The sequence below is a fragment of the Chaetodon trifascialis genome, chromosome 16 (assembly GCF_039877785.1).
Source record: "Chaetodon trifascialis isolate fChaTrf1 chromosome 16, fChaTrf1.hap1, whole genome shotgun sequence".
Classification (NCBI taxonomy): Eukaryota; Metazoa; Chordata; class Actinopteri; order Chaetodontiformes; family Chaetodontidae; genus Chaetodon; species Chaetodon trifascialis.
In genome coordinates, this window is record NC_092071.1 from 17,169,752 (window position 1) to 17,192,493 (window position 22,742).

Consider the following 22,742-nt stretch of genomic DNA (forward strand, 5'->3'; position numbering starts at 1 on the left):
CCCGGAGTAACAGACTTTGTTCTGACTGCTCAAATTAATGAGGCTTCCAGTCGTGTTGTTATCTGTCCCGAGGATCATGAATGTACAAAAATAATTCACAAATTAAATTACTGCAAATTCTTGGAAACTTGGGTTTGGTTAAAGCCCACCAAAAATAAGAGATTTGAAACGTTTCAAACAAACAGACTTCAAACTAATTTGGGTAAGCTTTATTAAATCTGCAGACGCGTTAAGTGAACATCACAGTAAATTCTTTTCCATCCTTTTTGGCGGAAACAACCAGTTGCTTATAAAGCAACTGGACTACATGTCAATACAGGCACATGAAAGGCACAGCACGGACCATGAAGCCATCTCACATCGCTAAGGTTGCTTTTCCTGCACATCATGTGACAGAACACCTGAAAAGGACTGAATTCAACATTACAGTGCTGTTTTCCTTATATTATGTTCTCTATGCTTAAAAAAAAAAAAGAAAAAAAGATCATTTTATGATACAGTTTGCCACAATTTGCCTGTCTATTGGTACCAAACTCAAGCAAAGAAGTAATATGCAATTCAAGCATTGTTTTCCAAAAAATTACTATTAAAAATAAGTAACATTTCATATACATACAGTACAAACTTTAAATAGAACAGTTTATGTAGATTACAGTTAAAATTAGATGTGTAACATGTAAGTCCAGTGAACAGTGGCCTTTTGTTCTCTCACAGACACTTAACCATCACATTGTTGTAAATTTCAAAAAATATTTGTTAAAAAAAAAACAAGAAAATTCAATGATTGGTTTTCAGAGCAAACATAATAGATGTAAAAAAAAAACAAACAACAAAAAAAAACGCTATTATCCACTTCGTGCGTAACACCATTATCGCCTGTGTGCGTTTCCGTGTGTGTGTTTGTATGCTGGATGCGACAGTTAAAACTGTGCAGGTTTGATTCTGGGTGCAATGTGAGGGAGCAGCAACCAGTAAAGTGCATGTGAAGCAGCATGTGTGTACTGTGTGTGTGTGTGTGTGTGTGTGTGTGTGTGTGTGTGTGTGTGTGTGTGTGTGTGTGTGTGTGTGTGTGTGTGTGTGTGTGTGTGTGTGTGTGTGTGTGTGTGTGTGAGTGAGAACAGAAGGGACAGCTGTGGTTTTGTTTGTGAGGCGAGCTGCCCATTGGTCACCACAGGGTAACTGTGAGACCGTCGGGGTCTAAATGGGACCTTGTCCCTGCTCCCTGCTGCGTTCTCTTGTCCAAATATGTTACAGTGTTCCCCGTCTTTGTTCTGTAACTAAGTGCTCCCTACTTAGGAGTTTAAAACCCCCTTTCTTGCTGATGCCCCCAGCAATGTGTTGTCATTGTCGTGTTGGTCATCAAAACGCTTGCAAATCTCAACAAGCATATGTCACAAACCAAGGTGCGTTTTCATATGACACCAGCATTAGAAATTGAATGTTGTGCACACTCCAGTTTGAATGGAGGCCGCTGATTATCGTGGAAGCATAAACATCCACTTGGGCCAAATGTGTAAACTCCAAACATATTATATATTAGTCACCAGATATTTTCAAGACATTTTCAATTGCACTTGAATACCAAACACATGGATTTATCGAAACACGAGCGTAAGACAATTTACAAAATGTTACAAGTGATGTCAGTCGTCGGAACTCTGAGAATCATAGCCAACGATTCATCAGTAACCTGGCAGCTGCCAAGGGCCCTCGTGTTGGCTCCTCCAGCCTCAGCGTCCAGCCCAGGTCTCATCCAGGAGCAGGTGTGGCTCGGCCAGGCCTCCGTTGGCTGTGGCTGCGGCCTGAGCTGTGTTTCAGCCAGGCAGGGAGGAGAGGCCAGTCCCCCACTAGGAGGAGGCTGATGTCTCCATAGTGGACAGGATACGCACCACCTCGGTTCTCTGCGTGGGTGAGATGTGCTGGGTCATGTGCACAATAGAATCCATGGCAACCTCCGGATTGGCCTGGACAAGGCTGGGAATAAAAGGGGAAAACAAAAGAAAACATCACCACGTGTTGGATTTCACATGTGTTGATGTGTGTGTGTGGGGGGGGGGGATATCTGTTGCGCTATATTCTCTAACTCTGCACCACACTGAGCCGCACTGTTTAGGATTATCACCTGCGTATCTGCTTGAGGATGTGATCTCGGCGGATGTACTTGATGTTCTCGTCGATGACGGACCTCGCGCCCTCCTCTTCAGTTAGTTGCCTCTCCAGCCACCCCACCACTTCTTCATTGTTATCCCACAGATAGGCCTGCATGATGACGGGAGGGGGTGAGAAGACGCACCGTGAGCATGAGTGTGAACGAATGTAACTGAGATTTTTAAAAAAAAGTCCCGAACATGTGAAATATTATGAATCAACAAATAAATATCAACAACAGCAAAAGAGATGGTCTGGACTGTCAAGAGGTGGGGGCCTGACGCCTTGTGACTGGACCTGATCAGAAAATTAGTATTCATGAGTGCTGGCATCTCTGATGCCAAACAAAGCCCGGCTGGAGGGTTTAGCAAAGATTTGGGGGCTGAGGGGTTTAATGGGCTCTTGCCTTTTTTATGAACAGTCCTGCTTGAGGTCCACAAGAACATTTAATGCCCTTATTAATCATTTTTAATCTGTTTGCTTTTAATTAAGAAACAGCGTGTTGCTCTCCTATCTGCACGTGCCAGGGCTGTGATTAATTGTGGCTTAAGACAGCCAGTCCTGATTGGGATAATATATTAGCTAACAAGAAGGCCACTTCTTAGGAGATCTCCAGCGCTGGGCTGGCTCGTGTCACCCCAGCGGCTGGTCCTCTGAGCCCGAGACTGGGCTGGAAGGAGCGGCATTTATGCATCTCTGAGGGATGTTTATTTTCATTAACTGCCAGTTATCAGTCCATCTGTATTAAATCATGATGATTTAATAGGAACGCTTGCTGCTTCTTTATCTAGTGCACCTTGGGGAGAAGGAAGAGGAATTCAGGATAAAAAGGCACAACCTGTGTAATCATTCCCAGGGGCTATGTTGTTGCGTTTATTTGGGCATCTACGCCGAAAAGAAGTCAATCTCAGACTCTGTTTTTAGACAATTTAATACCGCGATGATCTGTCAAAGACTTTCTCAATCATTTATCACAATACTTTGGATACAAGTAGATACTGAAAGCTAAAAATAAATGAGCATGAGGTGGGAGTTTTACCTTGACGGCCCCCTCGGCCTCCACGAACCAGCGGCGCAGCATTGCCTGGACCTGGCCGTCTGTCAGCTCGCTGTTGGCTGCTTGGATCTTCCTCTTCACCGTCTCCTCCAGCAGCAGACGCCGCAGACGCCAGTAAAAGAACTGGCGGGATGTTTGCCATTCAAGGATATCCTGACATAGGCAAAAGACAGAAGAAATAATGTGAATGCAGCTGCCGTTAACAGAAGCTTAGAAGATTTACATACTATTAAATGTCAACATAAGGAAGTGCTTTTCATTCTTTGTGAATTTAAAGGGGAGTCGGAATAATCTGCTGGTCTCAACCCGTGTGTGTGATGTCACTGAGGCAGAACTCATTAAGAAATCAGATTAGCTGGTAGAAAGGTCAGTGATGTACATTTGACTTCATTTGAGAAATTGCTGTTTATTTTCAAGAACAACGGTTACATAATCCCTGGAAACACACTGTATGTGTGTGGATTCATTGTCATTTATCAAATATTATACTCAATTTGAAAAAGCTAATTCAGTGTAATGAAAAAATCAGATGGGAATCTAGAGTCTATGGGAAGTAGATCAATGTCTTGGATGTGAGGATGTCATTTTAGGACCTTCTATCACACACTTCTTTGCTGATGTACTTCAGCTGAACATGCCGACCAATGCAATTAGTATGTGCCACTGCGTGTACAAAATACCCTGCTTGCCATCCATCTGCCACAGAGCCTTCTGGTCATGTGAGCAAAGCGAGTGTGTGTACGCTCGTGTGTGAAAGATGGGCCTGGGAAGGCACAGGATGAGATGGGGCCTGCCCAAGGCTGCTCCGCGGTTTCTAAGGTGATTGACCAGGGTCATCAGAAGATAATTATGAGGACGAATCTCGCAGCCTGGTGAGACCAAACATTATTCACCAGGCAGGTGCAGCAGCAGCTAGCCGACACTGCCCTGTGGGCTTTTCGGCTTTTTCACACACCGCACACTCACACTGCGGCAACGCGTGCACACAAGACAGCACTAAAAAATGCTCACTGTTATTACGCCCTTCTCCTGCATGCGACCTGGGGTGTCGTGGAGGTCTGCAAACTGCACAGCTACTTGGTGGTAGATGGGCAGGAGGAACTCCTCGCGCTCCTTCAGCTTGGTTTCCAGCTCTTTACGGTCAGGGGGACTCAGCTCTGGCGTTCCTGTAGGAGTTTCAGAACAATACTGTAAAACACGCTGTCAAATCATACGCCAAAAACTGACTGGTTTACAAGCAGGAAATACAGTGTACACAGAGTTTAGGTGTTAAACTTAAAATTCTATCCTCACATAGTCCTATAGCTGACCTTCCCTTATAGTGCCACAGCCATCAAATCAGGTTCTACATGAGCATGCAGCTGGGAATTAACTCCTGCTAACAGCATTTTGTTTCAGAGCTCCCCCAAACCCCTGGTCACTGTCACCAAAGACTGATTTCTGTCAATTCCAATCTGTAAACTCTCAAACCCTCCCCAGTACCCCCTCCACTCCACCCAGTCCGCCCAAAGCGCCGAGCGCACAGAGCATCGGGCCACAGTTGCTCTGAGCCTGGAGGAAAATCAATAGGCTGTGCAGGAGAGACAGGAGAGCCAGTGATTGATCTGAGCAGCCTGTGATTGACATGTCTCCCAAGGGGGAGCAGTGAAGATGATACAATCAACATCAAACAAAGAACCGCAGTGAGAGCACACATGCTCCCAGCTGATCTTTTGCTCCTCACTAAAATGAGGACAAGTCTGAGGGGTCGAAGACACCTGTAAAGAGCTATAATCAGAATCAAAGCGGAGGACTCACCCAATCTTTCAGCCAAGCCCATGTAGACTGGATCGACTCTTCTCATGGTCTTCACCAGGTCCTTCCTCCTAAACTTGATCTCCACTGTTCCCTCTGGCTCCAACACTCCACCTCTGGAGACAAGAATGATGAAAGTGAACAAAGGTGATTTTTCCATAAAGATGACACTCAATCTGCCCTTTTTCTGCCCAACTCACCGGCTGTCCTTGTCAGCATACATCTCCATGTGACGAGGGTTGATGGTGGGATCTATCACCACCCAGGATCCTCCCCTCAGCTCAGCCTGTGGCGGGATATAAACTAGCACCGGCTGCCTGTACTCCCTCAGCCCGTCCACAATGTAGGCCCCGAACTTCAACACCTGGTCGTACATATCTAAGAAAAGAATATCAGTATGAGATACCGAATGGGCTCAAATCCAGACTGACTGAGTAGCAATGAAGCAGAAGTACCTTTCATTCCTCCAGAAAAGCCCCTCCAGTTGGAAAACACTATGAGAGGCAGGCCCTCTCTGTTCAGGTCCTTAATGGCCTGAGCTGTTTTGAAAGCAGAATCTGGGAACCACACCTGTCCTGCCTGCTGGATGATCTAAACGCACAGATCAGAAAATCTGCATCAGAGCCTGCTCGTCTGTCCAAATACTTGAACGCTGGAGTATATGTATTGACCACTTACTTTAGCTTCCGAGTCCAAATTGGCTGGATCGGCTGGGATTGACAGCTCCACTGACCTGGTTTCCACAGCAACCACCCCTGTAGGTATCCCCCCAAGTCTGTGGAGAGAAGCCATTTAGTGCTGACATCTATAGAATAGCTTGACTACATTTACGATGCAAACAAACTCTAAACGCATTGGCAGCGTGTCGTCTGGGTTCAGTGCTCTGTTGGGATACTGACCTGGCTCTGCCTACCACCACACTCTGAGCCCAGGGCTGCATGATCTCCATGAAGGAGCCATGGTCAAAGAAACCACTCTGCCAGGAGCCCTTTGGAGCTGTGCATACAAAGGAGGGTGGAAGAGAGTGAAATGGGAAAGAAAGTGAGGTCAATGATTGCAAAATGAAAATGCAACTGGATTAGCTTTCTTTCCACATCGTTGTTAAAACCCCAACTTTATTTCTCATGCAGTCCGAGGTTCTGTATTTTTCCCCTCAGAAACTGTAATCTTGGCAGCAACCATGATGGATGACTGTATAAAGAGACTTACTCAGCTCTTTTTCTGCCTGCATAACCTGACAAACATGCCCAGCCTATGACGTTACCATTCAATTAAGCCTCGCCACTCATCACTACCAGAGACGTTGACTGGCTCCAACACGGTCCCCCGGTCTCTTTGCTGTCCCGACTTGTAATTACAGTGATGTGGAACCTGCTCAGTCCTGACTTGCAGTGTAAAACACACTGGAATCATTCAGATTTCACTGTGTGTTTCTTAGTTTCTTAATAGTCTCTGTCCAGTAATAAATTATTCCAACGATCCCATCAGGCTGAGATAATAAATCTTACTATTTACTTCAAATAACTCACAAAAAAATGTGAATTTAGAACTGCTGATAAAGCACTTTGGATGAAGTAGTAGATGAAATGAGCAAAAGTGGAAAAGTATAATTATCTTCATAGTTACACTCGGATGCTGTTTAAGGCAATACTTAGCTTATTAGCTTCCAGCACAACTCAGCATTTGATGTAGCCACTCATTCATAATAATAACCCAGACTCGACACTCACTCTGGCTGGGACGCCCTGCTAACATCCAGCGAGGGTCGTAAGGAGCCTTTGTAGGCACAAACTCCACTAGCCGATCAATGGGATCCTTGGCACTGAGGATGGGCACTGGACTAGATTTATTCTGAAGAAAGGAAATGTCTTATTTTACAATGACTAAAAAAACACATAGCACTAAAAAATCCGGGCAAGTTTGTTTATCACATTGATATAAGGATGCAGCATCCTATTCAAACAACAGTAAAACCTTACCAACGGCATGTAAGACAGCCACTGCAGAAGTGTGAAAACTCCCTCGAAGTCATCACAGACAGCACAGTGGGTTACACCATTGTTGTGCATGATTTGGATTCCTCCAAGTTGGTTGTTCGATGTGTACACTTCTCTGCCCAGCACCTGTAGTAGAGAAAAAGGTGTGGATTTCACATCGAGGGGGTAAAGGATAATACTTTTCTCTGCTGAATCCTATGATGTCTGATTTTCATGCATGCACCATGGAAGTAAACAAGGGTTGTGAGGGAGCAACACAGGTAGCTTTAAAATCTGCTTGGAAGCTGGAGCAGAAGTTCTCAGCCCAATTTAATTCAGTGTTGATTCAGCCTTTAAAAGCCTCCTCTCTCTGGAGACAACAGAGTTAATCCACTGTTCATGTTGTGCGACTCTGGCCGACACCAGGAGCTCTCGTCATCGGGCTTCTGGTCGGGGGGAGTGAGGATCAAAGAGATCACACACACAGACATGCCAGGTAGCGGCAGGGACCCCGAATTACATGGGCCCACTGCCTCGTCAATACAGGTGATCAGCAGCCAGAAGGGTCTCTGCCACAGCGGTCACAGGTGGGTGGCAGCACCTGACAGACTGTGAATTAACACATGCCCTTTCTCATCCAAAACATTTCATTCATTCACCTGTCTTGCATCCCTTTCTAAATCCTCTATCTACCAGTTGTGACAGAGGCTGTTGTATGAGGGTGAGATGGAAACCACCAAACTACTTCAACTTCAAAACTGCCTCTATACCAACCTGAAGCCATAAAATCTCCCTCCCAGCCCACCCTATTTTCATAAGCTGCCTAGAACAGGTGGCAGGGCCCTGACATGGTTCCATAAAAATCAGAGAGGAGCGCAATCCCTACCCTCAGCCCTCACCTTTTCAGCCATCATTTACTTTCTTTATTACCATTAATGGTTATGTATCTGGCTACAAATCTAGGGCACTCTCCTAAAGCTGTCAGGAAAGCCTGCGGCCCCAAGAAACATTGCAGTCACCTTGACATACACAAAACCCCTGTGCCTCTGGCCATCGCCGGCTTCATTAAGATTCCACAGCAGAGAGAAGAGGAGGGGATATAGGAGGAGGAACAGAGGGAGATGGCTGGGAGGAAGAAAATGAGGGGCAAACTGGATGTAACAGCTCATTGGGGTATTTATGCTAGTAGTTACTATCCACTCCCCATGAAAATATGAGAGCTTTCCAGCAGCTAATGAAATGATGATCTCTGGGTGGCAGCCTCCTGCTCTCCATTAAGTTTCAGTTAATAGCCAGGAAGCGGCATGATAAACGAGCTAAAAATAACCTGATTTCTCACCCGGGTCGCGAGTGAAATCAGTGTTTTTTTCAAAATAAACACAATCGATTGTAAACCAAGAATATACAGCAATACTATTGCCTGCACACTGTCGACACATGTCAGTAAACATCACTCCCGCAGATGCTGCTAAACACCGGGGCCATTGAAAAACAATTGAGCGCCCAGCAAATAGGTATGTCATCATTGCCCCATTTGCATGATCTGTCAAGTTGCGATCTGTCATCTAATATGAAATGGAGTCATCTTAATGTACTGACAAGGACAGAGAATGGAAAGCAAGACAAGAGGAAGCAGTGAAGCATACAGACACACACGCACACGCACGCATCCACACACCAATCAACTGCATGCAGAAAACAATCTGCCTCAGCAAAACTTTTCATTTTGATTAAAAACAAATGATATGGGTGTCCTGCACTGCAGCCTCTGGCATGTCACTCCATTTCTATGCAAATACAACTTCATGGTTCGTTTTCAATTATTCCGCCGTGAGTGGCAGGCAGGCCTTGTGGCTGGGATCGGAGAGGGAATCCTAGTAGAACAGAACGAGGCGGAGGGAGGCCTGATCGCTGAGTTGGAACAACACCGAAATTGTAAAACGCTTTTCTAATTTCTTTTCTTTTGATGTATAAACACACACAATCCTACCCTGTTGTTTTATATTCCAGAATCTGCAGATTCTGTTAATGTATTTATTAGAAAAAAAAGGAAAGTTTTAGACAAACACACACACACACACACACACACACACACACAGCTCCATTACAGATCTGTTTGCTTTTCTCCTCATAAGAGCATTTCTGGTGAATCCCTCATTAAAATGCAGGTGCATCAATTGTGTGAATTTAGAGATAACTCATTCGGTGTTGCAGGAGGAGCGCAGTGCACAGAATCACACAACAGCATCATGTTTTCAGTCGGAAAAAAAAAATCTTTGTGTTGTACTAAAATATGCAGTATGCCGTGGATAATTTTACCTTGTTCAACGCTCCAGCTCCAGTAAGGATAATGTGAGAGTTGTCCACTTGAATGGTTCTCTGTCCAAGCCTCACCAGATAGGCTCCAATCCCTATGGCTCTGCATGTGACCTGCAGGACGAGAGAATCGTGTTAAGCCTTCAGATACGTGTTATGTAAGCAGATGCATTGACTCTCGTTCTTTGTTCTAGAACGATCGCATAAGGAGGAGGCTACGCGTACGCGTGTGTGACCACTTCAGTCTTACCAGGTTCATGGTTATGATCTCCTCATAAGCCAGAGAGGATTCTCCAGCAATCATTCCAGACCCTTTCAGATTCTCCACACCCAGCCCTTCATCTTTTCCTATGATGTCAGTGATCTTGTACCTGAATGACAACACATGCATTCACTCAAAGCCAGGCGTGACTCTCCACTAGCTTCCCCTTCCACTGTCACCCCTGCTGCCTTGTTGTAATTTCATGGGCACACTTGACTGACACTACAGCACCCTGCAGATTCATCCCGCCTCCCATGTATTCATATGTAATGAAAAGACGTACCTGGACTCTCCCTCATCCTCCACATGTTCGCAATGCACAGAGTTCAGAGCTGAAACTTTCTTGTAATCCTGAGGTGTGAGGTAGAGATACTTGAAACCCTGCAGGGGGACACAGCAACGACTACTTAGAGAGACACAGATGCAGAAAACAAGCGTCTTCTGACAGGCGTCAAAATATAAAAGCCACAAAGACAATGTTATGTGACTGGCTGACCTTATAAGGATCAGCTGGATCTTGCCAGGCCACGTGGAACATGTGTCTTATTTCCTCTGCCAGCCCAATGCGGGCGCCACTGTTGGCTGCAATGTAGATTCGAGGGATGCCGCTCTCTCGTGCCATTTCGGAGGCTCGCAGGAACAACACGTCCTCCTGGGGCCCGAATGAGCCTATCTTGTGCGTGATGTCATTACTTATGACAATGATCTCGCGTCCCAAAGGATATTCTGGCGTACGCAGCGTCATCCGCCAGGCCACCATACCGATCTGGATAAGACAAGAGAGACATTTTGACAAAATAAATACTGAATGTCTATAAATAATGTGCTTTAAATATAAATGTACAGACTCTATTTTAATGTTTTTCTGATTTTGAGGGTGTATGTATTTGCTTAAATAGTGTCACGGGGAATCAGATCCAGCCTGTGATGTTCCATTATGCTCTATGGCTGATTCAGACTGCAGCACTTTATCCTTGGTTTAAACAGACCCAGCTATTATTTCTCATTGCACTTTCAATGATGCATTAAGCATTGGCATACAACAGTAAAGTATTAACAAGATCCCAAGAACCCAGTCAAAGAAAGACAGAGACACCTAGAGAGTAAAAGAGAAATTGCACGTTTTGAAAAAGAAGGTGAATAAAAAAAAATAATAAAAAAAACTGACCTCGTTGCCCCCTGGCAGACGGTTCATCTGCACAAGCTGACCTTGGGCGTCAAGAACCAGCTCTGTGAAAGTGAGCAGCTCAGAGGGGAGAGGGCATTTGGGTAAGTGAGCATAGGTCTGGGTGGAGTGCCACAGCTTTTTCAGAGCCTGGGAAAAGAAATGAAACGGTCGAAATGAAGTTATTCCACCAACATGATTTGGCCAATCAGTACTTTCTAAGTCAAGATGTGAGTTTGCGGTTTTTGTACTGTACCTGTCGAAACATTTCTGGAAAATCATAGACATAGGTGGTGCCCAGAGACTGCGCCTGGAAGCGCTTGGACTGCAGCAGGTCCTTGGTGACATAAGGGGTGTTGATGAGCATGCCATGCAGCGGCCCCTGCTTGTCCCCATATGCTTGGAACATGATCTGAATAAAGAGGGCAAGAGAGAGTCACTTTAAAGATATACTGATCTCTTCAACAACCTTGCCAAAATATCATGAGTTTTGGGAATGATAATGACTAGGATGATGCGAATCTGTCAGCCCAACTGCTAACAATTTACACAGGAGGTGGTAACAACAGGACACTGGGGTTATCATACATTCAGGGCATAATGCATTATCATCATAGGAGCATTACGCAGACAGGAGCATTCACTCGTAACCTGTTCTGAGTGCAGGTACCTTTTATACAGGCCCTCCACTCAGAGATGTTTTGTTAAATCAGGCCCTAAAAAAGCTCAACAGCATGTCTCCCAAAAGCATTCCACTCCACATGACACACACATTATCTTGCAACTAGACTGTGGCTCAAGTTCAATGATTTGAAAGTGAGTGCAGGAACCAAATTCAAAACTAGGAATGCTTGACTAGTCGATTAGACATTGCTACCCTCGCTAGTCAGTACCAGAAATGCCAGCTGGTTATTACTATTATTTTAATAACGAACACAAACAAATTACAGGATAATGTGCTCCTAATGCATCACACAGTTTCCACTATCTGGTATTACTGTAGAAAATCTGTTGAAGTCCGACATGTAAATCTCTCCGATCATAATGCCCGGTGAAATTAATTCCTGAATCTACACGCCTGATTCTCTGATGTCGCGCCCTTGAGTCAGTTAATTAAGGCTTTATTTCGACCGAGCTGGGGTTGGGGGTGAATGTAGAAATAGTGGAAAGATGAACCAAGAAGGTTTTGGTGAGTTTTATTTTGTCTCTGTCTGGTTTGTATGAGGTGTGCTTTGAGATGATAAAATTACTGTTTCTAGAAATGGAGTCTGGTGACTTTGGTGAGCGTGATATAGCAGCTGGCCAAGGTGTTCTTAAACAAAAATGTTCCAAAACCTCTTTAACAAAAAGGGATCCTTAGGGATCCGTGATGTTGTCAGACACTTATAATGACAATCTGAGCCTGTCAGTGGCAAAAATGAGCATTTTCAGTGGACAGTATTACATTGCAACCTGCTTTGGCTGCCATCTGCAACTGGACCAATTTGAAAATTGGTGTCCCCATTAGCAATTTTGACACAAAAACATGGGAAAATAGGGTCCATAAACACAGGCAATATTTTACCAAATGACTGAAATTTTCCAGGACACGTGGCACTGAAACCCTGATTTGGTTACTGAATAATGTGATAAACGGTTTGAAATGGCTCTATTATGCAATGTTTTTTCAAACATATTTAACCATATAGACTAAATTGTGCTCAATTATGACTGTTTTCTGAACATTTTTTTATGATCAAAGCCTCTCACATTCAATTTTACGGAACTAATAAAGCAAAGAAAGAAAGAAAGAAAGATAGGAAATCAACATGAAAAAATACGGTGGGCATTTTTTCTTCATATCTACATGAAGATTTTACTAAGGCCCATTACAGGTACTCAACAGCCACTTAGTATAATGGATAGATGTGATAATGAACAGATGAATGGATGGCTGGATGAAGTATAACTTACCTGATCAGCTGCGAGGAGAAAGGATATTAGCAAAAGAATTGTTCACTGGGCTCAGGTCATGACACCATATTGGATTTCTACTCCAACTCAATATATTTTAAAGGCAGAATTTTTATACGCTACTATATAAAAATGATAAACTTCATCTTCAATTTCACCGGAGAGGATGGTAAATTGCATTCTGGGAGCTGAGGTCTCCAGAATGGAGCTGAAGCCCTTTGCCAGCAACCGGACAATAAGCAGATGAGATGGATGATGTATGAGTGCCCCACCTGTCGGTCTTTGGGCCCCACCTGTCCCGTTCGCGAATCGGTGACCTCCTTGTACAGGCTGATGTCCAAGTAATAGCCTGATTCATTAGTGAGGAAGAGGCGGATTGGGATTTGCTTTCCTGTTGGAGTCAGGCGGATGTTAATTTTCAGTTCAGCCTGCAGGACGCGCAGCTTCCACAGGCGGCTGCCGTAACGCATCACCATGGAGCGCACCGACTCCTCAATCTGGAGTTTGTAGAGAAGGATAAGTAAGAAGCACGCTCATTAAGAAAAATGTATGCTGTGAACTGACGGCGAATGATGGTTTCACAAACCTTTGATGGGTCCATGATGACTGTGGGAACAAAGTTGAGGAAGATGTGGTTACAGTCGGTCCGTACAGTCGTGTTGTTGAAAGCCACCTCCAGCTCATCCATAGCTTCCAGCAGCAAACGCTCTGCCTCATTGTGAAGGTATTCAAAAGAGGCCTCCTAGTGAAGGAGCAGAAAGAAAGAACACTGTCAACAGGGGGCAGCTATGGTCAGATAAAAGGACATTTTTGGAGACTACAAAACCTCTGAGAACTACTGCCAAGGTTCCTCATCGCACCATTATCTCACCTTTGTGACCAGATCAGAGTGGCGGATAATGGCTCGCACAAAGAAACGGTAGTCCGTAACCTCTGTGCCCACCTCCACACGGGCTGCACCCAGGTAAAGATGCATCTTATGGTTGGCACATGGGATGGCAGTTAGGGCAAAATTGCGCATGCGGTTGAGCTCCAACTGGAAAGCCAGTGCCGGCTCCAAATGACGATAGATCCTGTCCTCCTCAAACTGTTGAGAGGCCGGCAGGACACAATCAGAACAGAAACACAACACCACAAAATACTCAACGGACATGTTCAAAGTCTTTGTCGGAGTACTTTTCCTTCGAAAGGTAGGCTTTCTTGCCATCTTCTCTTCCATTAACGGAAAGAGTTCAAATTGGCAATTTCAGGAGTGCCGAGTTGATGTAAGAGCAGAAAGATGCCTGTGAGCCACACACTGTATTAAGTCAATGAAATCATGGCCGATCTCTGGAAGCTGCTAATGGGTGTCATTTCTCTTAAATGGGAGACATAATTAAAGAGTTCATTACTTTAATGAGTTTTGGTGGTGTTATTGTAGTGAAACTATCAGGGGTAACAGAGAGGAAGAGCCATCACTGATTGTGATAGAGTGAAATTCAGGACGGGGGGGGGGGTGAAAAGTTGTTTCTTACAGCCACAACACGGCTTTGAAAGGTCTCCCAGCCGACAGAAAGCCTGTCAATCTGTTTTATGTTGAAAGTTGTGGGTTGCTTGCACATTGGGTGTACATCTCTTCATCCTTCCAACAGACATGCTACAACTCTGACTCCAAAACAAAACAAGTTGGGACGCTGTGTAAAACATGATCATTTGCTAATCCTTTTGACATATACTCAATCGAATCACTACAAAGACAATATATTTGATGTTTGACCTCGTCAGCTTCTTTGATTTTTGGAAATATATGAATTTGATGCAGCAACACGTTTCAAACGAGTTGGGACAGGAGCAAGTAAAGACTGGGAAAGAGGATAGAGAGAGGTTCACCACTTTGTAAACATGGGAACACTTCGTAACACCATTGTCGGTAAACACAGCTCATTTGCAAATGACTGCATTCTGTTTTTAATCCATGTTTCACACAGTGTCCCAACTTTGTCACATGCACCTTTGTTATATACAGACACCTACCTTGTCTCTGGCACGGAATGTGAAAAATTTGGGGAATTCTCTCTGTGTGGAAGACAGTGAGACAGAAAGACCAAAAAGATGTCAGCAACGTCTCCATAGCCAAAAAAAACATGGTTGCAAGCACAGCAGTGTTAAGAATACCAAATCAGTTAGACATGCACCAAGTATAACCCTAATCACAGCAGGTGACAATAAGCTGTTTGAGGCTTTGTGTAAATTTCTCCAGCAGTAAATATGGAGTGTTATGCAGCCATGATCAGGACCTTGTTCTACATGCAGTGGACCATACGCTCCTTTACTGCTGTAGTATATTTAGCAGGGAATTACTGTGTATTCAGACAGCAAGCAAGTATAATAATGTTTGTTATAAATATGCTATATGTCCATTTTTTTCCCCAGACACGTTCGATCCTCTGAATGTAGCCCTGTTTGACATTATCAGATGAAGCGTTCCACTTGCCAAAACAATGTCAGAACGATTGGAGATCGTTCTCATCAGCTCACAGTCTTCATGGTAACAAGAGAACTGTGAGTGTATACATTGGAAAGCTCCACAGCCATGATTTGACACTGTGATTACATATCATCTCTACAATATAGTGAACTGAAAAAAGATAAGAAACATTACAGGAGAATGGTGCAGACCACTAGAAAACACTCCCATGTTACAAGAGCTGCATAATGAGGGTGACACCAGTTAGCATGATTAGCTCTCATCAGAGGCTGTGGTGCCATGAAAAGAAAAATCAATGCCTATTGTCAAAATGACAGCATCGGCGTAAGAAGGGGCATTTCTCAAAATCTAATCCTGTTCTAAATCCCTGCCATTATCACCGTCATCTGAATGCTAGTGGCGGTTTTGTTGATAATGGGTCAACCCTGGTTCTGGGGCTTTAGTGACTAAAAAGCAAATCCAAGCCTTTATTGGTTCAGAACAATGGCGTGTTGAGGTCTCCCTTATTTACGTCGGCGCAATAGAGTTGAAAAAGCTTTCTCTTGATATCAAGGTGTTGCAGGACAACACGGCTTGTAAAATTCATGGAGGAATATTAAACTGTCTTTTGATGTCATTAATCTACCTCCTGTGAACTGTCTACTGTATTTTATAACAGATGTTGCAAGCGAGTGCCTGGATTTTCAACGTGCACCTCCATGGCGGGGCGCGTTTGAACTGCGATCAACCAAATGCATTGACACTGGTTCAACAAATCAAATCAAAGCGCCACCTGTCCTCATTTCTTTTGTCTTCCTTTACTTACGTGAAACCTTTGGTCCACCTCACAGTTGACTTGCTTCCTGAAATCCTGTCATCATAAATGCAGCGAAAGCAAGGCATGCAGAAAGAGACACAGAGACAAACAGGATAATAAGCTGAATTTCAAATGCAAATTAATACAATTAGCACAAGGGTCTCATTCTATATAAACAGATAAAAGTATTAGTAATTACAAAAAGATAGACGCAAGACAATTCATTTGTAAAAAAAAAAATTGATACGTGCTATTCAGAACTGCTGTGTAGGTGACATGCACGGCAGCAGATTGTGGAGGCAGATAGTTGACTCAGTAAATATTAATTAGTGCCCTCACCTTCTGAGCCACAAGGAAAGTCAGCCTACGGATTCCGTGTTCAAACAGCAGAGATTTCTGGGACGGGAAGAAAGCAAAGAGGTCAGGATGAGAAGATCATCCTCAGACACATCAACCATTTCAGTCTCTCTGCTGAAATCACGAGAAACAAAGGTCTTGTCGCAGATGAATCTCACCTTCGACTGAGTGAACTCTCGGAAGTTGGCTGCCAGGCCGTCGTCGTCAATGTCGCTGTCGGTCTTTATAGCCACGTTCAAGATGTGGATAGGCTCGTCCTGGACGCTCTGGAGGACAAAGCAAATATGCCAGATCATTGTAAGGTACACAGTCATCCAGGTCAATGACCGGCCTGTGACTATCAGAAGTCTGTTCTCGTCACCTTGCTGTCCTCTTCACCATACAGGACAGGGTTACCTCCCTCTGGGAAGGTTGGACTTGGGGGGGGAGAGTCAGAGAAGCAGCTCAACACATCGGCTATGTTCCTGGAGAGGATAAAATTACACATGCCACTGTCAATATTATCTGCGCCTACAGACAAAATATATTCAAGGTAAGAGCTATTTTTATGCACGGACTGACCTGGTGAATTCTTGGAAGGAGCGGAAAGCGACCATGGCTCCCATGCGCTGACAAGGTGGTGTAAAAGATGTGTCAAGCAGAACGTCACTGACGCTGGCTACATGCACCATGCCATAGTGGTTTAGGTTGGATGAGAATGACATCCTGGGGTGTCAACAAGGCAAGGCAAGTTTATTTATATAGCACATAGACAGACGGGACTCAAGGTGCTTTATGCAATGAAGTCTAAAAAGGTAGAGGAATAGAGGAGCGTAAAACGTTTTCCTTGAAGAGAGCAATTACAACGGGAATCTGCTACACCTCGAAATTGACCTTGTGACAATGTGCCCCATTCACCTTTAAGAACCTCACAACAGTTTGGATCCCTTAGTTTTTCAGCAGGTTCAGATTCTAAAAACCAAGTAATAACAGAATTACACCACTATATGTGAATTAAAGTGAAAGCAGCTATACTGTACAGAAGGGATTTTTGACACCGTTAGTCAAATTAAAGTAAAGAAAAACCACCAGAAAGACCCTGTAAATATTCTTTCTTTTTTGGGGGTGTGTGTTAGTCTTTCAATTACAAGAAGCTGTCCCAGAGGTTACACCCATTGAAAGCACTCAAGAGTTTTTGTGTCAAACCTGTCCACAGATTCCGAATCTGAGTCATTTTTCTTCTCAGCATTATCATCCTTAGATTTACTATCTGGTGCTTTAAGGTCCTGGGGTTTAGTTTCCTCTAATTTAGTCTTCGTGGCTTTTTCATTGTCCAGGAGTGGAGCAGACATTTTCCTGGCAGGACAGTCACAGGTTTCAGTTCAGGAGCTTTGCACTGGTGTACAACATTTCCCCAACATGTCATTTTGAGTACTGCACACCACATTGCGCCCCGTGTTATTCCAAATCTCCAACATATTGAAGCTCATACGCACAATAGCTAAGAATAAAACACTCGTCCACCAAGACACATACACACACACACACAGACTCCAAAAATGTTTGACACAGAGGCTGAATGCCAGGGGCCATGCCGGTGTCAGTAAAATTAAGAAACATCGCATTTCTCTACACTCCAACTGCTAAAATCAGTTTTGTTTTGGAGAATTTTACAGCACCAAACAATCACCAGATGAATTAATAATAACACGGATTTCAGCTTTGACCATGCAGCTAGCTACTCTACAGTCTCTAGTAGTTTATGCAATAAAAAGAATGTTTACAATACCTGTTTAAAGTTGGGATGTTCCCTCTGCAATCAAACAACATTGATTACTAAGTGGTTAGTGGCAGGCACAAGGAGAGGGAGACAGTCAAGATGTAGCAATGTGTGTATGTATATATACACATATGTATATATATATATGCAGTATACAGCACTGATCAATATCTAAATGAGGTAGTGAATGTAAAAATTGAGAATACAGCCCTAAACACACATTTCACCTCCTGACTGCTCCCTTTACAACATGCATCATGAGATAAGGCCCCCCTGTCCTGAGGCATACTCCGACCAAACAGACGGTCATTTCACAGTTTCACGCCGTCTTCAGTTGGCGGTGAAGAGCCAAACATGAAGGTTAATTCAGACACATAAATCACAAGCATGCAGTAAATTGTGTGTGAGATGGCATTCCACCTAACTGCAAAAACAAGCCGAACCCAACATGGGTAACACGACTGTCAAGCGGCAGCATGCAAGTACACCGAAACGCACACACAGTCACACACAGACAAACCTGACAGTCACACATGTAGGATGCAGAACACTAGTGCAACAGAAATGCCACAGTACTTTGTCTGTTACAAGGGTTTTTTTTAAATGCTGGGCATGTACAAATCCAAAGTTTGGGTATGGTTTCTCTTTGATTTTCAAGTTTTACATAGAATACGAGCGTCCTAACGTTTTTCCAGGACTGACATGAGGCTCTTGAGGCTTTGTTGCTCATGGCACTCAACACGCGTCTGACAAGCCAAGAAAAGCATTTTCACTCTTGCTAAATACCTTCTTTTGCACATGAGGAGCATTTACAGGGAGAACATATGAACAATGACACACAGCTGGGGAGGTGGGAAAGGAAACGTGGCACCATGGATGACGTAACACTGTTCTTCACTGGGGCAGTGATTTTAAAAACGGACTCACACATCATCTCATACTAGATATGGCACACAAACTAAGTCTTATTTTTCTGTAACCACAGTCCAATAATATAATAATAGACATACATACTACATTAACATAAAGCTGTGAGCAAATACTTGCCAGGATCACTGCCACCAATGGAAAATTCAATATTCACCCCTACTATAAATACTGATTCCTGTCCACAGTGCCGTTTAAGGGGGGGAGCAGCAGCAAAGATGATGCACAGCGTGTGAGCGTTGCAGCCATATTGCATATGCGATACCTGTTTGGGTGCGAGGTGGGAAGCATGAACTGGAACTCCACAATACATGTGTTGTCCCTCAGCTGTCGATGCTGAACGCTGTTCAGCTCATACGCAATGTACGCTCTGCGGACGTACACCTGTGGTTATTAGAGACAAAGGCATGGAAAATATTATTTTGATGAGCCTGTATTTTGAATATTCAGTGAAATCAAGTTGAGGATAATCGATTTGTGGATTGAGATCACTATTCCTCTCACCTCAAGGGCAGCCATTGTGACTACCTGATTGCTGTGGTAGAAGAAGTTGGGCAGCACATCGAAGATGGACGTTTCTGAAAGGATCAGTTTCTGGAAAAAAAAAAAAAAAAAAAAAAAAAAAAGGATAATTGCTCATCTTCTTCAGAGCATTATATAAAGCCACAGCTGCTACTCCTTCGCTGCCTACCTGCAGGTTCTCGATGCAGAACTGGTGTCCGTACATATCAATGGCAGAGAGGAAGATGGACTCCACCTGGTTGTGCCGCAGCTCATAAGAGGGGAGGTGGGAAGCGATCAGCACCTGGGTGGAGAGGAAGAATGAAAGAGGAAGGGTTAAAGAAAGAGTGCGTAGTTACATCTGGTGGTGACGTTCTCGCCATAGGTCATGGTCCCAACCCCCGATCATATCATGGGAGCATGGCTTGCTTATTCAAACTGTGATTAGTGATACAAGATGCTGACCCAGACCTCCTATTCAGACCTGTGGAGGCTACCTTGTATTAGTTTCAGTTTTAATCAGACACACTGAATGTTGAATATAGAGCCTTCTCAATGTAATAAAAAAAACTTGTCAATAAAAATCAGAAGTCTGCATCTAACCTGTCGGGCCCGCAGTGCCACCTTGGCGTTGGTTGTCTTGCTGAGCTGGGTCAGTTCTGTCAAGATCGCCATCAGTTCATCAGTCAGTGTGGGATCACGGCCGCACAGCTGGTCCTAGACACAGGAGATAAACATCACATAACATCACAAGATACCTCAATCTCATTAACATATGGAGATTACATAGCAACTTTCCCACTAACACTGAGGTGTGACACATTACATGTTACATCAGTGTAGCCTAAATCAGGCCTTTCTGTTACATGACTGAAATATGAATATGAATTTGATGGAGGAATCAGTATCTTGCAGTCTTGGAGGGGAAGTCTATTTCTATCAGTTATTAATCAAGGTATTCAAACAGACACTTACAATGAGCATCGTAACCAGCAGGTTCTTCTTGGTCACTTGAGCATGCGAGAAGATATAGTTGAGCACATTGGCCATGTCGCCTTTGTTTTCCTCACGCAGTGCGAACACACACTTGTCATAATGTCCTGTTAACAGACCAACAGGAAGAGTTCTCATAAACATCATAAACAACCACAGAGATGTGGACAGGTTTATTGTGAAAGAGCCCCACCAAGTGGACACAATGAGTTAGTGTAGTTACAAAAAAAAAAAAAAGCAGACCACATTACTCATGCAGGTGGCAACAAATCACCCCAAACAACCCTTGAAACCAGTAAATAAGCGTGTTGCCATTGTTCCTCACCATTCTGAAACTGGATCTCTACTTTCAGGTACTGTCTGAGCAAGTCCATCACCACTGCCTTCATGTGACCTCGGATGCCACTGCGATACCTGTTGGAGACAAAAGCAGTCTGCTCTGACACAAAGAACAATGCAGCAATGTATTGATTGGGCATATGGACAGAAAGTAGATCCATCAAAGTGTGGCACAGGAGATCTACCAGCTAGAAAACAGCTTATATAAAGTACATCGATGTGTTGAGAGTATCATACTCACTTCTGTACCAGCTGAACAATGCTTTGTGTGTTCATAAAGAAGACTTCTCTCTCTGACTTCTTGTTGAGAGTAGCAGCATGGCTGTCCAGAATATTTGCAATCTGGAAACAAGGGAGATAAACAACATAAGCATTTAATCCTAATAGCCATGCAGACTCATAAGCATTTAATCCCAGTGGTGCTGATGACCCCTATCTGCTCCCTTTATGTCCAGAGTCAGATCCTAAATGGGTGTGAAACGTGTGATTAAAACAAAAGCATCAGCAGCCTGAGATGACACCGTTTCACTATGACTCACATGAGTGTACTGGCCTTTCTTTGCTCTTCATAAACTATGCATGAACATAACGCTGATAAAATATGAATAAATATGAAAGTGTCCAAAAAGTTTAACCAGTAATAACACATCAAACACAGTGTACTGCTTAAATAATTCAGCAAATTGCCAGAAGGCAGACATCTTCTCTCATTACAGACCGAACTATAAAAATGACATTTTCTAAACCTAGAATGAACCAAACTGCTATATGTGTCAACATAATTCCTTACAGGCATACACAAACACTGCGTATGGCATGGTTAGCACGTGTGTGCATATGTTGGTGGGTCACCTGCTGGCTGGGAAACTGGCAGAGCACGGAGGTGATGTTGCTCGCATACTGAGCCATCTCCTTCTTGATGGCCTTCTCCACAGCCGGCGGGATGCGACCTGATACGCTAGTCATGATGTCTTGGAGCTCCAACAGCGGCAAAGAGGGATCACGCATGGTTTTCATCAACCTCTCCACCCACTCTTTCAACTAGGACGGACACAGGAGACGGATGTTTACAGGACTGCTTACAGTTGGAGGAGCTGATGTTGATATGTGCAGGTGCATAAGAATTCCTACCTTAACACTAAAGAAAGGCTCAGGAAGACAGTAGCCATTCATTATGTGAACAAGATGATCCAGTGTGTTGTGAAAGACTCTGTGCAGCTTCTCCCCTCTCAGAGCTACTGCCTGGATAGAAGGCAGAGCCCCTGTGTGCAGCTCCGCCTGCAAGAAACACAGACATACTCATTATACACATTTTAGAGTGTGTGCTAACGCTTCATAAATAAGCAGAGTCAACCATGTAGTCAAGTGGGAAACAGTGGCAGGCTACCCTCATCTAAATGCAGGTTTGAAGAGACCTGCAGTTACCCTGAATAATCTCTGTCTCAGAAAGCAGTCCAAGACCTGGAGCTTACAGTTTGCTCTTCTTTAGGCATTGTTGCCCAATCAGAGGTGACACATTTACCTGAAGTGGGCTCCTCCACCGTTTACTCCGCTCATCGATCTTCTGATATTAGCTTGCTTCCGATGTTTGTACTAACACTTCTCTTCAGATCGTTGAGAAATCATCTTTGTTGGCAGCCTCAATGTCCCCCCTCATTGATGCTATGACTTCATAAGACTTGTCAAATAACTAATAAATGTCTCATAGAGTACAGGAGTGGAGTGCATTATGACATCAGTCCGACATACGGTACCTGTTGCACTCTGCTTGGGTCATCCAGCTGCAGTTTGGCAATGACACAGCCCGGATCCAGTGCTGCTCCAGCCCTCTTCACATAGTGAATACAACCAGACTCTGCAGCTGTAAGGGTCATTACCATCTTCATCACCTGGAATTAAAAAAAAGTTCAAAGTTTCCATCTATAGAACTCA

At 43.9% G+C, this 22,742-nt stretch overlaps 1 protein-coding gene across 4 annotated transcripts in view; it reads right to left on the reverse strand.

Annotated features, from left to right (window-relative positions):
• Positions 1-1,080: 1,080 nt before the first annotated feature.
• acaca (acetyl-CoA carboxylase alpha) overlaps positions 1,081-22,742 on the reverse strand; it is a 30,041-nt gene continuing 8,379 nt past the window's right edge. The window contains exons 18-55 of one of the 4 annotated variants that reach the window (XM_070982365.1): positions 22,565-22,699; positions 21,942-22,088; positions 21,663-21,851; positions 21,052-21,152; positions 20,797-20,885; positions 20,454-20,578; positions 20,082-20,195; positions 19,669-19,782; positions 19,482-19,571; positions 19,243-19,361; positions 18,060-18,083; positions 17,477-17,626; positions 16,853-16,996; positions 16,653-16,755; positions 16,450-16,557; positions 16,274-16,330; positions 15,944-15,988; positions 14,685-14,726; positions 13,543-13,758; positions 13,258-13,413; positions 12,944-13,168; positions 10,975-11,130; positions 10,722-10,868; positions 10,050-10,319; positions 9,837-9,934; positions 9,542-9,662; positions 9,295-9,405; positions 6,979-7,122; positions 6,730-6,850; positions 5,899-5,995; positions 5,678-5,774; positions 5,455-5,590; positions 5,200-5,377; positions 5,003-5,115; positions 4,217-4,371; positions 3,188-3,358; positions 2,123-2,259; positions 1,081-1,974 (exon numbers count right to left, since the gene is read on the reverse strand). In XM_070982365.1, coding sequence (XP_070838466.1) covers positions 1,848-1,974; positions 2,123-2,259; positions 3,188-3,358; positions 4,217-4,371; positions 5,003-5,115; positions 5,200-5,377; positions 5,455-5,590; positions 5,678-5,774; positions 5,899-5,995; positions 6,730-6,850; positions 6,979-7,122; positions 9,295-9,405; positions 9,542-9,662; positions 9,837-9,934; positions 10,050-10,319; positions 10,722-10,868; positions 10,975-11,130; positions 12,944-13,168; positions 13,258-13,413; positions 13,543-13,758; positions 14,685-14,726; positions 15,944-15,988; positions 16,274-16,330; positions 16,450-16,557; positions 16,653-16,755; positions 16,853-16,996; positions 17,477-17,626; positions 18,060-18,083; positions 19,243-19,361; positions 19,482-19,571; positions 19,669-19,782; positions 20,082-20,195; positions 20,454-20,578; positions 20,797-20,885; positions 21,052-21,152; positions 21,663-21,851; positions 21,942-22,088; positions 22,565-22,699 — 4,872 coding nt within the window. In that variant the 3' untranslated portion in view covers positions 1,081-1,847. The remainder of the gene's footprint in view (positions 1,975-2,122; positions 2,260-3,187; positions 3,359-4,216; positions 4,372-5,002; positions 5,116-5,199; positions 5,378-5,454; positions 5,591-5,677; positions 5,775-5,898; positions 5,996-6,729; positions 6,851-6,978; positions 7,123-9,294; positions 9,406-9,541; positions 9,663-9,836; positions 9,935-10,049; positions 10,320-10,721; positions 10,869-10,974; positions 11,131-12,943; positions 13,169-13,257; positions 13,414-13,542; positions 13,759-14,684; positions 14,727-15,943; positions 15,989-16,273; positions 16,331-16,449; positions 16,558-16,652; positions 16,756-16,852; positions 16,997-17,476; positions 17,627-18,059; positions 18,084-19,242; positions 19,362-19,481; positions 19,572-19,668; positions 19,783-20,081; positions 20,196-20,453; positions 20,579-20,796; positions 20,886-21,051; positions 21,153-21,662; positions 21,852-21,941; positions 22,089-22,564; positions 22,700-22,742) is intronic. The other 3 variants (XM_070982368.1, XM_070982366.1, XM_070982367.1) reach the window with 3 other exon arrangements.